This window comes from Polistes dominula, unplaced genomic scaffold (assembly GCF_049000335.1).
Source record: "Polistes dominula isolate Pdom_NZ unplaced genomic scaffold, Pdom_raw_medaka contig_77, whole genome shotgun sequence".
Classification (NCBI taxonomy): Eukaryota; Metazoa; Arthropoda; class Insecta; order Hymenoptera; family Vespidae; genus Polistes; species Polistes dominula.
Window position 1 is genome coordinate 2,187,196 of NW_028301152.1, and position 15,308 is coordinate 2,202,503.

The 15,308-nt window shown below is 26.1% G+C and overlaps 6 protein-coding genes across 10 annotated transcripts; 2 read left to right on the plus strand and 4 right to left on the minus strand.

Annotated features, from left to right (window-relative positions):
- Positions 1 to 531: 531 nt before the first annotated feature.
- On the plus strand, positions 532 to 2,585 carry Ho (heme oxygenase). Of its 2 annotated transcripts, none has more exons than XM_089178140.1 (3): positions 532 to 868; positions 1,350 to 1,551; positions 1,794 to 2,585. In XM_089178140.1, exons 1-3 carry the CDS (start codon positions 766 to 768, stop codon positions 2,227 to 2,229), a joined length of 741 nt encoding a protein of 246 aa, XP_089034266.1. In that variant the 5' UTR covers positions 532 to 765; the 3' UTR covers positions 2,230 to 2,585. The 2 variants fall into 2 exon arrangements, with proteins under 2 accessions (XP_089034266.1, XP_015172070.1); XM_015316584.2 differs by having other exon boundaries at positions 537 to 868; positions 1,353 to 1,551.
- Positions 2,586 to 3,004: 419 nt separating this feature from the next.
- On the minus strand, positions 3,005 to 5,365 carry DCP2 (decapping mRNA 2). The gene is made up of 5 exons (XM_015316586.2): positions 5,149 to 5,365; positions 4,344 to 4,991; positions 4,108 to 4,252; positions 3,553 to 3,835; positions 3,005 to 3,421 (listed from the first exon to the last, which is right to left on the minus strand). The coding sequence occupies exons 1-5, from the start codon at positions 5,193 to 5,195 to the stop codon at positions 3,198 to 3,200; spliced, it is 1,347 nt and encodes a 448-aa protein (XP_015172072.1). The 5' UTR covers positions 5,196 to 5,365; the 3' UTR covers positions 3,005 to 3,197.
- A 300-nt stretch (positions 5,366 to 5,665) lies between these two features.
- Pmvk (Phosphomevalonate kinase) lies at positions 5,666 to 7,035 on the minus strand. Of its 2 annotated transcripts, none has more exons than XM_015316535.2 (4): positions 6,639 to 7,035; positions 6,290 to 6,495; positions 6,060 to 6,209; positions 5,666 to 5,975 (listed from the first exon to the last, which is right to left on the minus strand). In XM_015316535.2, exons 1-4 carry the CDS (start codon positions 6,752 to 6,754, stop codon positions 5,854 to 5,856), a joined length of 594 nt encoding a protein of 197 aa, XP_015172021.1. In that variant the 5' UTR covers positions 6,755 to 7,035; the 3' UTR covers positions 5,666 to 5,853. The 2 variants fall into 2 exon arrangements, with proteins under 2 accessions (XP_015172021.1, XP_015172024.1); XM_015316538.2 differs by having other exon boundaries at positions 6,045 to 6,209.
- Positions 7,036 to 7,169: 134 nt separating this feature from the next.
- On the minus strand, positions 7,170 to 8,443 carry RpL29 (ribosomal protein L29). Its single transcript, XM_089178142.1, has 3 exons — positions 8,384 to 8,443; positions 7,977 to 8,041; positions 7,170 to 7,332 (listed from the first exon to the last, which is right to left on the minus strand). Exons 1-3 carry the CDS (start codon positions 8,418 to 8,420, stop codon positions 7,216 to 7,218), a joined length of 219 nt encoding a protein of 72 aa, XP_089034268.1. The 5' UTR covers positions 8,421 to 8,443; the 3' UTR covers positions 7,170 to 7,215.
- On the minus strand, positions 8,407 to 14,133 carry LOC107064157 (stAR-related lipid transfer protein 7, mitochondrial). Of its 3 annotated transcripts, none has more exons than XM_015316542.2 (7): positions 13,450 to 14,128; positions 13,164 to 13,327; positions 12,743 to 13,008; positions 12,543 to 12,670; positions 12,307 to 12,446; positions 12,098 to 12,238; positions 8,407 to 8,440 (listed from the first exon to the last, which is right to left on the minus strand). In XM_015316542.2, exons 1-7 carry the CDS (start codon positions 13,839 to 13,841, stop codon positions 8,424 to 8,426), a joined length of 1,248 nt encoding a protein of 415 aa, XP_015172028.1. In that variant the 5' UTR covers positions 13,842 to 14,128; the 3' UTR covers positions 8,407 to 8,423. The 3 variants fall into 3 exon arrangements, with proteins under 3 accessions (XP_015172028.1, XP_015172027.1, XP_015172026.2); XM_015316541.2 differs by having other exon boundaries at positions 8,407 to 8,443; XM_015316540.2 differs by lacking the exon at positions 8,407 to 8,440 and having other exon boundaries at positions 11,409 to 12,238; positions 13,450 to 14,133.
- On the plus strand, positions 9,068 to 11,408 carry LOC107064156 (DNA-directed primase/polymerase protein). The gene is made up of 4 exons (XM_089178139.1): positions 9,068 to 9,423; positions 9,603 to 10,396; positions 10,753 to 11,040; positions 11,124 to 11,408. The coding sequence occupies exons 1-3, from the start codon at positions 9,094 to 9,096 to the stop codon at positions 11,000 to 11,002; spliced, it is 1,374 nt and encodes a 457-aa protein (XP_089034265.1). The 5' UTR covers positions 9,068 to 9,093; the 3' UTR covers positions 11,003 to 11,040; positions 11,124 to 11,408.
- Positions 14,134 to 15,308: the final 1,175 nt, after the last annotated feature.

Consider the following 15,308-nt stretch of genomic DNA (forward strand, 5'->3'; position numbering starts at 1 on the left):
TGTTGTTCGTATACGTTCCTACTATTTAATTTAATTTTTGTGAAAATGAAACAAACCGTAAAATATTATAGTAACTTATTTGTTAAAGAAATTAATATTTCTTTAATTCTATATACAATTAATTGTGAAATGTTCACGTTAAATAATCAACGTGAACGTTTAGAAATACAAAAGAAACAATATCAAATTATATTTCCGATAAAATGAAATAAAGCTTTTTGATTAAAGACTAATAAATAATAATAATTAAGCTTGCAAATAAACAACACAGAACACGCGCATTGAAATACGTTTACAAAAACAATTATTTTTGAAAAAAAAAAAACAAAAAACAAACATGTTAATGATTAAATGAAATGAAATATGAAAGAAAAGTATAATTTTCAATGTTTTCAAATAATGTTATAAATTTTATTGTTTTACAAAAAAAAAAAAAAAAAGAATGTACGTACTGACATCTTTCAATGGTTTTACGAACGAACGATATACTTGATTATGGCATGAATGCGCGCAGAACGCAGAACTACGACACGACGGCGACGACGACGACGACGACGACGACGACGACATGACGAGTGACTAAATGACGTTCGACATAATAGCAATGGTATTTTCTAAGTGATGGTTCTTCTATAAAAAGAGTTATGAAGCGCGCGGGAATTCGTTAAAATGACTACATAAATTGATCTAAATCAAATTTAATTGAAAGTTTTTTCTATAACGACTCGTTTACAAAAAAAAAAAAAAACAAACCCTTCTTACAAAATGACGGACAAGGAGGAAGATACGTTTTGTAAAAAAATGCGTAAAGCTACAAGAGAAATTCATGCCATTAGTGATGCTTTGGTAAACGCTAAATTAGCATTCGGTAAGATGCACTTATAATGTTAGGACATTATTATTATTATTATTATATGTATGTATATATATGTGAAAAAATATAATATGCATATCATATATATATATATATATATATATACATATATATTTTGATATATATGATGTCCATATATGATACATATCACATATAGAGTGATAAAATATATATTATAAAATAAAATTTTAAATTATTATACAATATTATAAAATAAAATTTTAAATTATTATACAATATTATAAAATTAATAATATAATATTTTTAATATATTATATAATATATATATATATATATATTTATTTATTTATTATATTTTTTCTGTAACTATTTTTCTTTATATGATTATAACTTAACAAACCAAGCTTATGCTACAGTTATTTATTTATTTATTCATTATTATTATTATTATTATCGCTTTGCATCGCATATTAAACTCTTATATTCCCTTATCTATAAGCTTTATTCCTCTAAGTAGGATTTCTCGATGATTCTGTATGGGCTGATGGTCTTCTGGTCTTCTATGAAATTTTCCGCTATCTAGAAGGTGCAATGATTAGATTAAAAAATACTAAAATTGGATTATTACATCTTACTGAATTACAACGTACTGAGGCTTTTGATCAAGATCTTGAATACTATTTGGGAAAGGGATGGATGAAAAACTATAGTCCTAGGTATATATTTCATGTAGAATATACCACCCCAGTAGTTTATTTTGCTTTTTTCTCATTAATATTCAAATTCAAGAATGTACTCCCCATCTTTTTCTTTACTTATTTACTCAATTCTTTTTCTTATTTTTGTTTCATTTGAACTTATTTATATGAAACTATTCTTTTTTTTTTTTTTTGTATATAAAACAATAGTTATATGAACATTAAATTGTTTTATTTCAATGCATTTTGACTTTTTTTAGAGACAGTGTTATTAAATATCTGATGCGTTTAAGAGAAATAGAAGATACAGAGCCCACTTTACTTATGGCATATATTTATCACCTTTATATGGGTCTTCTTAGTGGAGGAATTATTTTACGAAGGAAAAGGCAACTTATGCAAAAGATTTCACCTTTCAAAGAAGTAACTAGTTGTGGCAATAATATCACGGACTTTAAAAATCATAACATCTTTGAATTAAAACGTGATTTGCGTGAAACGATGAATAAAATAGCTGATACGTTGGATGAAGATACTAAAAATAAACTCATTGAAGAAAGTAAAATAGTTTATGCCTTAAACAATGAATTAATTAGAAGTGTACGTGGTGCAGGCACTGTTATCTTCAAAAAAATATTTTATTTCATTAGCGCACTCATACTTATTTTAATTGTCTTCCTAGTCTTTTTTAAATAATAACGATAATAGATCATTCTCTATAAAACTTTCTTAAATTATGTTTTAATATATTTTTAACTAATATTGCACTTGATCTGAAAAATAAATTATTCATATTTTTTCATATGTGATCACGTATCATTATTATTATTATTATTATTATTATTATTATTATTATTATTCATAAGAATCAATCGAACGAACCATCATTTAGAAAATATTTAACTACATTTTATTAGTAAATACAAAATTTACTAAGCAATGTAAGGATCTTAATTGTGATCATATAACACATATACATATTTACTGATATTTTAACATTAAAATGGATTGTGATATAATGTTTAGTTAAAATAAAAATCTACAAAATGTTACATTATTATTTCAATAATAATTATCCTGACGTAAATTTTTGTACAAAAACAACTTTTTTGTTGTATGAAATAAAAAATGATTTGTGTGATGAAAACTTCAGAAAGAGTTTAAGACAATATCAAATATACTATTTTCCATCGTATTTTGATGTGTGCAAACTTGATCATTTTTCATGTAATGCAATTTAAAAAAGTATATATTTATTACTATATTTGCATAGCATTAGAAATATAGCTCTAAATTATATAAAATATTCAATGTCAAAATAAAAAGTTATAAAGACATTAAAATTTATTGCACTACTGTAAATAAATATGCGATGTGATGATGATGATAAATTTAACATAATCAAAATTAATGCAAATTTTCTTGAGATATGTTTTTAAAGACTATTTCAAGAAATACTACTTTGTAAGTGTATATCTACACGAAATATATCATCCATTATAACCATATTATCTACAGAACATATCAAAGTTTTTATACATCTTATACTTAGAAATATGTTTTCAAGAGAAAATATACTTATAAAAAGTAAACTACAGTATCGAATTTATCAGTTAGTTTAAATTTTGTTTGTTGGTCTACGCGATATGATTATATTTTTTATTTTACAAGCAATTCAGTATTGCCTGTTTATCGAATTTAAAATGTACCCAAATTTTAGAACATAATTCAGATGAATATTCATGTAACCTAAAGCGAATTGGCGGAGGAAATGTTGGAATATTACGTTCCATGCTTGTAAACGGAGAAGGTATAGCTTTAAAATCTGTTTTTAATTTTTGCGTAGAATCACCAAATAATAAAGATTTGATATTTCCTTCTGCTAAACCTAAAATATAAAATATTTCATAATTACGTGTATGAGAGCAAACAAAAGAGACCAAATAATTTAAATAATTTCAATTAAATTAAATCCATAATATAAATTTTTACGAGATATATATTTCAGGATTATCAAACCTTTAATTTCTTCATCAGATTGTCGTCCTTTATAATTAAAATCATTGCACTTAACCGATTGAATGGCAGGATCATTTAAAAATGAAAATGACTGTTGACCCTGTGGACTCTCCGTCAACTGTTGAGCTAAAGTGAATGGCGAACGATCACCACTTTGTTCACCAAACAAATTGCGCTTAAATGCACCTTTTGATAAGGCATTTTTATTATCGTATAAGCTACGACGACTCCTAGCTGGTGATGTATTCGATTGTCGAACGCTTTTAGAATCTACAACTTCGTTCTATAAGCGTTATGCAAAAAAATATATCAATATAAATGCTTCGTAAATTCGAATACACATATACAGGGTGGGTCAGCACATTTTACCATCTAGATTTACGTTGTTATTATTATTACGCGTAGCAGACAATGAACCCCTTTCAAAGCCATTCAACTCCATATGAAACATTGTCTGCTACGCGTAATAATAATAACAACGTAAATCTAGATGGTAAAATGTGCTGACCCACCCTGTATATACGTATACCTAGTTAATATAAAATATTTCTTTACTTGAATTGCTTGAGGAAATAATTGTTGTTGGCGTTTACTTTTAGAAACAGATTCAACATCTCCCAACGACTTATGCCTATGTCTCCTTGCTATGGATAGATTTTTATCACGCTGTTGCTTCTCTTGTACCCAACGTTTCATTTTCCTATGTAATACGCATTACTGTATATTACTTGAAAGATAATCATTACACTGTTATTGTTAATGTTCAAAGAATAAATCATAAAAATACTTACTTTACAAATGGAACAACCATAAAAAATGCATTTGGTCCAACTCCCATTTTTAATTTAGGTGTCATATCCTTCTTACTACTAGGCAAATCAGCAAGAGAAAACCATTCAACGTTCTTTATTTCCTTTCTAGTTTTAGGTTGAAACTTAGTATCTTTTTGTACACCCGATATTACGTATAGTCGAACAATTTGGTCATTTATAACAGATTCTATATATTCGTCTTTATTTATTAAATTCGATATATCAAAACCAGTTTCTTCCAATACTTCTCGAACAGCACAGTGCGAAGGGTCTTCATCTTCGTTTACTTTGCCCTTTGGAAACCCCCAACTACTTTTAGCCCAATAACTTTGTACTAATAATACTTTTGTTAAGTCTTCATTTAAAACGATAGCACCAAATGTTGGCACATTTTGTTTATATTCTCTCCATTGTTCTAAAACCGTGTCTATATTTGGAACATGTGGCTTTAAAAATGGAATGTGTTGAAAAATATGTGTAGCAAATTCCTTCATACTACATGTCTTTAATTTTGGATTTTCTTCTGTGCAATAAAAATCTAAATAAAACCAATGAGCAAGTTCTATTTGAAAACATATTCGAACTAAGTCTTTCCTTTCCTCCTCAGGTACATTAATAATAAAACGACTGCAATAAAATAAATCATATTAATTACTTATGCGTCATTATTAATATTTTTATCTTTATCAATTCTTTTTAATTGAATTTTATCAAATTTTCTATATTATAAAAATTATTACGTAGTTGTGTATATAGTAAAATGAATAAAACAGATTTAACTAACCTACTAAGGTCGTCAAGAATATCGGAAGGAATTGAGTGTTCGACCATTTTACTATTTACGTTCTTTGTTTCAAATACTGTAATAAACAATGCACTAATTCTTTATAAAAGGGCTTACTTTTCGGTTTGGAGCGAATTTTAAAATAAAAACGTAAGCATTCTCGACGACATTTAAAGTACATACATACAAAGAATTATTCTAATTGCAGAAAACTTCACACATATGCGCACGCAATGTCTGTTTTGATAACTACCTGTCATGTAAATAAGTATATATATATATATATATATATATATAGATATAATATTTATATTTTGATTGTGCATTATATATTTATTATGTATAATTAATATTTTGTTTTCAAATAAGAAGATAATTTACTGAATATTTATATTAATATTCCTTGATTGAAGTTTATATTATTATTTTATAAATTATTAAAGAATGATAGAATAAAAGTAAAATTATAAGTATGTTAATAAAAATATTTATTAACTTTATTTTATACTTAATAAACAACAAATTTATTTATTTGTTCTCTTGATAGATCAATTAAATCTAAAAAAGTTTATCATTTCAATTTTTACTATTTAGATCCAAATTTAATACTGCAAATGATTAAATTATTATTAAATTTAGATTTATAATATTGCAATACTGGTTAAACAAATATGTTAAATATCAGATATGTTTTTTACATATATATTAATTAATTAATTTTAATATTTTTTCTGAAATAGTTTCAACGTCATTACCATTATTTTCAATAATTAAATCCCAGTTATCAAAATCATCCAGATCGCATTCTGTTTCAGCATCATCAATACCTAAAAATAATAATTATTCTGGTATGCTTTAGAATTATAAACATTAGATTATAATTATGTTTTGCAAACCGCTATCAATTTAACCTGCAGCAAACTTCCATCCACGTTGTTCCCTTATTTCCGGATTAGTAATTACACGGATAGTTTTGCAAAGACCTTCGTAATTTTCTTGAAACCAGTGAATATCAGTTTTTCTACGAGTATCACTCACTATCCAAATTGGTTTGTCACATGCTAAAAAAACATTTGAAAAATTCAATGTTCTATTACACACGAATCTAATTAAAAATAATAATGTATCTTTTATATAATACCATTATACATATCAATAGCAGCACGACAAAAATATCCATTATCTTTTTTTCTTATAGACTCACTCCATTTGATCATTTCTAAGCGATACTGTTCCTTATATTCGCTACTATCTAATAATTTATTTAAATCAAGGCCTAAATTTTTAGACCAATGTGTTTTAATTGGTCCCGATACTTTAATAATTACACTTTTATCATCACCTAATCTGGATTGGAAATAAATTATTAATAAATTTACTTGTATTATTTTACATACAAATAATTATTTATAAATATTAATATCTTTCGCGTAAATACTTGACTAAGAATATATATATATATATTATAATCAAAGAATAAAATACTATACCTTTTATGTAATATATCTGTAATAAAATCTTTTCCACATTTTCGTTTCCCACTAAATAGTAAAATATGCTTAGGTTTACTTGAATTTTTAAAACTGTGCGCTACCTGATCCTCCATATTCGTTATATATATAAAGTAGCTATATTTATTTGTTTAGAATATAAATATATTATAAGAATAAATAAAATTCTTTTTCTTCGATGAATCAAATTAAAAGAGAAATAAAATATTCACGTACTAAAGGCGTAGCAAATGCAATGAACTCAAGTACTTATTCACCTAACAATAGTTAAATATATAGGTTATGTTAAGGCTTGTTAATGTGAGACTATCACATTACTAGAATATTATGAATAAATTTATATTATAATCATATTCATTTATATCTTGCTTTTTTTTTTACTTAAATTGATAAATTCATTTACAAAAAATATGATAATTTCTAATTGAAATGGCCTATAATATAATTAATAATGTAGATCAATTACAAATTATTTTAAAATAAATTTTACGAGGAAAAATGAAGTAAATATTAAGTTATCTTACAGTTTTATTTTAATGAAAACATAATACACAGCTTATTTCGTTGAAGCTTCACGAAGAGCTTTTCGCTTTTCTGCTCTTTTTAATTGAGCCTTTGGCTTAAGATTATGTTTTTTCGCAAATCGTTGATTCCTCAAAAACTTTAAGTCCATCTGTAATATTAGTTTAGGTATTATTTTATTCGAAATAAATAAACTTAATTATTAAATATTGATTTGAGAAAGTAATTTCGCTTATTGCACAGATTTTCTAAGTTGCATTACTGAATTTAATTTTACTCTAAATTTCAAAATCACTTTATATTCTAGCAACAGACATTTTAGATGAGATTTAGAATCTTGTTACATGTTGTTCTGTTAAGTAGTATTTTTAGCATCGTATCAGAAATAAAGAATCAAAGTATACATTACTATTACATTTTGCTTATTATTACCATAAGAGTAATAATGCAATGCAATCAAGAAGAAAAATTATATATTGCTTACGGAGAGTATTTGTTACATGAACCTGTGACAAAATTGGTTTTTAAAATTTCATATTAGTAATTTCAATTTGAAAGATTCATGATATTCAGGTCGTCTGATTGAAGCAGAGAACAAAGAAAATATTAAGACACTAGTGGACGTTAACTGTCGCATAACACCAAGAGAAATAATTGAGAAATTGAATTTATCAAACCATTTACGATCATTTAAAATGTTTTGAATTCTAAATATAAAAAAATCGTTTTTTTTTATGTATCACTGTAGAAACGAAATTACTTTTCTAATAACCTAATAATTTGAAATACGCTTACTCCTAAAGTAGATTCATGCCTATAACGCTTGGGCTTTTTAATGCCATTGCGATGAGCTTTTCTATCTGAAAAATTGAAACAAATCATATAATTACAATTTATTAATTTAATGTAAAAATTAAAAATGTATTATCAGATTTATATCCCCAACACACAATTATACTTGTTCCTACCATAGCGGGTCAAATGAAGTCTTCAAAAAAATCATATATTCTTAAAATATATTTACAGTAAAAACTATAACATAAGAAATCCTGATTCACAAAATAACATTGTAAATTATAAGAAATTAGAACTTGCGAGAAAGTTTAAAATTATTTGGCCCATCGTGGTAGGTTTTGTGTTAATATAAAAACTATATACAAATGAAAAACTTTTAATTACTAATTTAATACACGTTTACTTACTCTGATTATGATTAGTGTGATTCTTTGACTTGGCCATTTTTTATTTCACTGAGGAAACTGCTGAAATATAAAGTAAAAAAATTATTTTTACGTGAACTTAATTATAATCATAACATGGAGGTTATGTTTAATATAAGAAAATATACTATTATAAAAATTTAAGATTCACTTAAACACGTGGAAAAACTAGAATTAATATCAGTACAATTCGAAAGATATATATTTCTATAATTCGTGCTTTTAAAAAGTAAGATTAAACAGATTATATAAAATAATAAATTCAGAACGTACAGATTTATATGGCAACTTTCGGAAAAAGAACTGAAAAGAGAGATACAATTTGTACCTTCGTCACTTCAACAGAACGTTACAAATGGCCTATCTCAGGACCAATTAAATTGCTAGAATTCAACGTGGAGAAAATATTGGCCAATCAAAATAGTTGTATGCAATTATTAGTAACTCGAATAAAAAAAAACATAGACAAAAAATATATTAATATTGAATATAACACTTTATATTAAAAAATGGAATACAACAATATTATTACTATTGTTATTATGATTTAACTGAATTATACAATTTAACGTTGACATATATATATATATATATATATATACATATAGAGAAAAATTTTAATATTGGCAATATTGATGTAATATACCTAGTGAGGTTTCTTTAGTTCGTTGCCGCGCGCGTTTTTATTAAAAATGAATGAATTCAGTCCAGAAAAGTTTTATGGCAAAAATATGGGTGCATTAAAACCCATTGATAGAAACAAGAAATGCAAAAAGGAATTAAACATAAATTGCTTAAGGAAAATGCCTGATCATATTTTGGGTCCATCACAGTTTTGGGCTGAATTTTATAAACAAGCAGAAGCACTTGCTGTAGCTAATAAACATTCTAATGATAATGAAATGCTTTGTACATTTGTATATCAACAAAATGATGGAATTAGAAAATTTGTAGTAGCTCATCCCGAAGTTTATTGGTGGTACTATAAAGATAGACCTCCTGAATCAAGATGTTCTTATGAGGTTTTATTAATTATAAAAATGAATAAAGTCTTAGAATGACTAGTTTGATCTTTTCTATTAAAATAAAAATTTAAGTTTGTTTACTTAATTTCTTGTTCTAATTAGATTCACAATTGTAAAATAACAACTAATTATATTTGTTAACGATAAAGAAGATTCTTAACATAATTTCTTTTTAGGTTATACCAGAAGGAGCCCCATGTTGGTTATATGTGGATTTAGAATTTCTATATGAATTAAATCCTAATAGTAATGGCTCACGTATGACTAACACACTCATTGACATTTTATGTGCATTTATGTTAAAAGAATGGCATTTACCGTGCAATAAATTTAATATTATTAATTTGGATTCTACTAATAATGAAAAGTTTAGCAGACATTTAATATTTGCTATTAAGGATGTAGCTTTTAAAGATAATTTTCATGTAGGAAAATTTATGAAATATGTTTGTATGGAAATAACAAATTATTTAAATAACACAGAAACACATCATGATATTTTAAGTACTTTTTCCAAAATTGATATTGAAGAGTTAATAATCAACATGAAAAATGGAAGAAAATTATTTATTGATGTTGGAGTTTATACAAAAAATAGACATTTTCGAATATACAAATCCACTAAATGGGGTAAACAGTCTCATTTGGAAATTTCATCTGATTGTAAATTTATATTACCCAAAATGTACAAAGAACCAGAATTGGAATATTTTATCAATTCTTTGATAGCTTATTTTCCAAGAAAAAAGGATATAATTTTACTTGAATTTTCCAATGGTGAGGCACAGGTCATAACACACTCTAACAAAGAACAAAGGCAACGGATAAACAATATAACAAGCTATAATACATCATCGCAGTATCCTGAAATTGATAAATATATATTAGATATCATTAAACCAGGAAAAATACGTCTATGTAAATATAACGAACAATTGAAAACATTAATTTATGAAATCATCGGTTACAGGTATTTATACTTATATTTAAAATTCATGATATTGTCTCATATTGACTGTATATTTTATTATTAACACACTTGTAACCAGCGTTATTTTGGCGAGACTTTGATTGGATATTGCATTTAATAACTTGAAATATAAAACATATTATACTAAATTAAGAAATTTTATAAAGAGTCATTTTTAAAAGTTTTTCCTTATATCTTTTGTTCATATTTTTAATGCTATGAAAATAGATACCGAATAATAATAAAATATACACTCTAATTGCAAGTAAAATAAATTATTATATAACTTCAAATTTCTATTAAAAATGAACGATTATAAACATATAAAATTCTTTGGTTAATATACTATTATATAGGTATTGTGAAAACATAGGAAGATGGCACAAAAGTAATAATATCTATTTGATCGTTGACATAACTAAACAAGTTATATATCAGAAATGTCATGATGAAGAGTGTTCTGATTTTTTATCTTCTCCAAAAAAACTACCGGAAGAAATCAATTTTCAATTGGATTTAGATGACGAAGTATTTATTTCTTATGCTATGTTAGCAGAAGAAGCATGCTTTAATGACGACAGTTTTACTGAAATAATAAACACGTGATTAACGAATAAAAATATATTGCAATTTAAAAATATTTTGTCAGTATATATGAATACAAAAATCCTCATTTGTTTGTTATATATAATTTTTCATTCTAATGTTACTGAGGTATTATTAGCAGGTACTAAAAAGCAATAATACTGCCATAGGAGATATCATTTGGTCTGTCGTATATAGCTAATGGATGCAATTACATGTGAAAATGGATGTATATATGATGATAAGAAAGTAGTAAATTTTAGTGGTGATCGTAAGTAAAGATAGATCTTTATTAAAAGAGATTTGTGAACAGTATATAACTGTTCAGGAAGAATAATGCACGAAAGTAAAAAAAATATATATATGAGCTGATGTTATATGTGTGATTACAGTCAATTATAAAATAATAAATTTTTCCTGTATAGTATATCTTGATTCTCTTAATTTTTAATATACTTTCGTATCGTACATAAATATGACGTATTATTGATAGCTAATTGTACTCATTTTTACAATTGCAATAAATGCATGAATCATACACTGATAGAATTACATTGATTTTTAAGATTTTTAATAACAGATTTTTCAAACCTGCTCATCAAATTTATCTTTTTTTTTTTTTTTTTTAATTCTAAACACATGATAATAAATAATTTCGAAAATATCATTCATATATTATAAATATTATTTAAATTTTCAGAATTAAAAATAAAATTTACATGTACTATTTTTTTTATTTTACTAATATAATAAGTCAACATATTTGTAATTAAATAGAGGTTGGAAATTAAAGTTATTTTCATGTAAAATCATGAAAAAGACTTTAATATTTAAAAATATGTATTAAAATACATATTACAATTCCTTGTCACGCAAATAATTTACTCAGAAAAAAATAATTTAATAAACCCCCTTCGTCTTGAGATCTAGAATTAGCAACATTATCTTTGTCTTCATTTTCTTCTAAATTATTTTCTTCTGTATCAGTGTTTTCGTTCTTAGATTGTGTAATCTCTAATGGTTTGTCATGTTCTATGACTTCAACGTGTTTTGAATTATCTTCTTCTACAACTCCATGTTCTACTATATCTTTATCTTTTTCAGATTTATTCATACCTTTATGTGAATCTTCATATTCGGTAAGATTTTCTTGATCCAATACAGTATGGCTAGTAGACGTGACATTGTTTTGCATCATTTTGTATTGTTTATAGTCTTTGGATGCTTGCCTCATGCGAGTTAAAAAGTCAGACATACCTTTAAAAAAGATACAATTGATGTTACATAATACTACTATTTATAGCATATAATTTTTGATAGTGTACCTGCTACTGCTACCCATGCAGTGATGGTTGATGGCACTCTCATACCAGGGTCATCAAAGTAAGTTAAGCTAAACTCGATTCCTGGTTGTTGAAAATCCTTGTAAGGTCTAATTACCATGTATGACCAATACGTTCTTACTCTATTGAATTTAAACTTTATATTATTGAATGGTAATTATTTTGAATATCTTATTTCTAAACATGTTACTAAAACTTAGGCTTCTTAATTTATATACCTGTGAGTTCCAGGTTTAACAGGTGCATTAGGATGGTCAGTTCCTTTACTAACAATAACTACTATCCTTTTATCTTTATCTATAACCCATCTACGTTGATATACATAATCTCGATTAGCAAATAGTTTCTGCAAATATATAATTAGCTTGAATTGATATCTATATAATTTGTAATTATTTAATAAAACTTAAAATCATACAGGCCAAATCATTTCCCAGTATATAACATCAGCACTATGATTGTTAGATGTTGTAGATTGTGGATCAGTATCAATAATTTGTAATTCTTGGGCAGTTGTGTCCCATTGTTTCCTATAATCTATATCAATTTGTACTTGTAAGAAATCTTCAGCTGTGACATCCGGAAAAGATCCATATACTTTATAAGCAAATAAACCTGTATCTGGCTCTTGTCTCCTCCAGACCAACATGTCTTGGCGTTCAATATATGGTTGCCAACCGTTAGCTGAATAAAAATATAACAATTACAAGTGTTAAATTAAAAATAAATATATATACATATAAATGTATGTACACGTATATATATATATAAGACCAGAATAGACATACATATATATATATATATAAGATCTAATAAAATAAATATAATTAATAACATACGATCTTTATTCGTGGCAGCAGACGTTTTGACACTATCATCACATTTACAATATTCTACTCCAGATTGTTTACTAGCATTGTCGATAATAATTCGCAGGTGACAGTTTGTACACATAACGGTACAGTCTTTCAATTTATAAATACCCTCTATCTCTTGACTATAACTATAATTGTAAGCGTAAACAACGATGTGTATGTAATATCACGTACAGAAATTTATAATTTAATTGATAAACATATTACGTAATTATAATTTTTGTTATAGTACATAAAAAAGAACTATTACCTATTGACTTCCTCGTCAGATATTCTTTCATGATCCCAATTATAAACACTTACACCGACAGCACCGATTAGAAATTTTTTAGAATTTTTTATAACACGCGTTCTCCACGATTTGATTATTTCTTTAAGAGCCACTTCGTCCCATATTTTTGTATAGAGATGAAATATTTGAATACTTCGTCTAATACGTTGTGCCACTATAAACTCGCATTGTCTTGTACATGCCTTCGCTACCTGCGTGCTCTGTTCTTTAAGCCACAAATCTACCTTTTTACGATAACCTCCAAATTTAACACGATTACTAAATCGCCTAGAAAACGAGGACAGGTTGACATTGCTGTTAGTGTATTTAAAATTAACTCGCATGAAATTGAATAGTTGCCACGAATACATCCTTTTGATTATTACGACGCGCTCTCACTTATTAACTTCTTATTAATACCGTGGCATGTTTCTTTTTTGCTACTGAGCCAAAATCGTTTCGAAACCTTCAATTAGCGTGCGCGCGATAAGAAATATCACTATACGTTCTTTTTCGTATGTTTTAATTATTTAACAAATTAAATGAATGTATCTACATCACATTTTCTACCAATTTATCTTGTTAAAAAGTACTTAAATTGCAACTTTTAGTGATTCAGGATAGCTATAGATAATTGGAATTAATTAAACGCAGTAAAAACCTTGCTCGTATAAGTCTATTTACAATAAAGCTCTCCATTACATTATAATGCTTAAAGCATGTGCGACTTTAGCGACAAATACGGACAAAATATGAACTATAAGCACAAGTGAGAAACTGTGTTCCTACCATGTGTTATGTCGTATCGGTATATAGGTTAGGTAGATTATAATTGCTCGCGCGTAATTCAAATATCGAATTAATAATAGTAGGTTGATCATTTAAACGTTTGAATCTTCTTCTTTCAAATGAGACTTTGTTCATCAAAGGTTAGAAATTTTATCTTCGTATAATATTGTCAACATTATTGATAAATTATGTTATTCATAGAAACAGAAAAATAACAATTTAATAATTAACTTACACTACATTCGTATGACATTCAACAAAAAACAGGACTGAGAACAATGTATGTACTTGTCAAATAATAACAAAAAGTATAAAATCCGAGCAATATAATAACAATAAGTTCTAAATTCTATAAGGATGATATTAATGCATTAATGTCTCTAACGTTAACGTTATTTTTTACATCAAAGCTCCTCAAAATGAAGACAGCGACTCTATAGGGCGGCAGACATTTCAATAAAAATAATAAATTCCTAGCCATGACACGACAGAAAATTAATTTCAAGTTTAGCAACACTATACTTATAGCGTATTTTTGAATAAATTTAGTTAATGATCTATTATCAGGAAAAGTTTTAATTTGTATTTCCAGATTATTTACAATATATACTTCTATATAACTAAAGTAACGAAGATATTTACTCGGATAAAACGGGTCATGAAGTAAAAAGGTTTAAGAAACCTTGCTTAACATGACAATAATGTTCTATTAACTTCTAAGATAGATATTGAAAAAAAAACGTTGATTTAGCAGCGGGGAGTAGATTTATACAAAAATTAATATTTTCATACTAATGTCGAACACACATAATTTCATTTTTATTATTTCATTAGATGCTCGCTTATTTTCAATAACTTTTAACAATATTTCTTATATGATATAATAATTATTGCTTTACTTTACACAATAGAAGATAGATATTGGTAATGATAGTAGTAAATGTAAATGCGTTCTAAGTTTATATAGGATTTTAAGGTAGCTGTTTTCCAAAATAGAAGATATTATGGTGAGTCATATGCATACTAGAGGAAGATTCCATGCGATAATT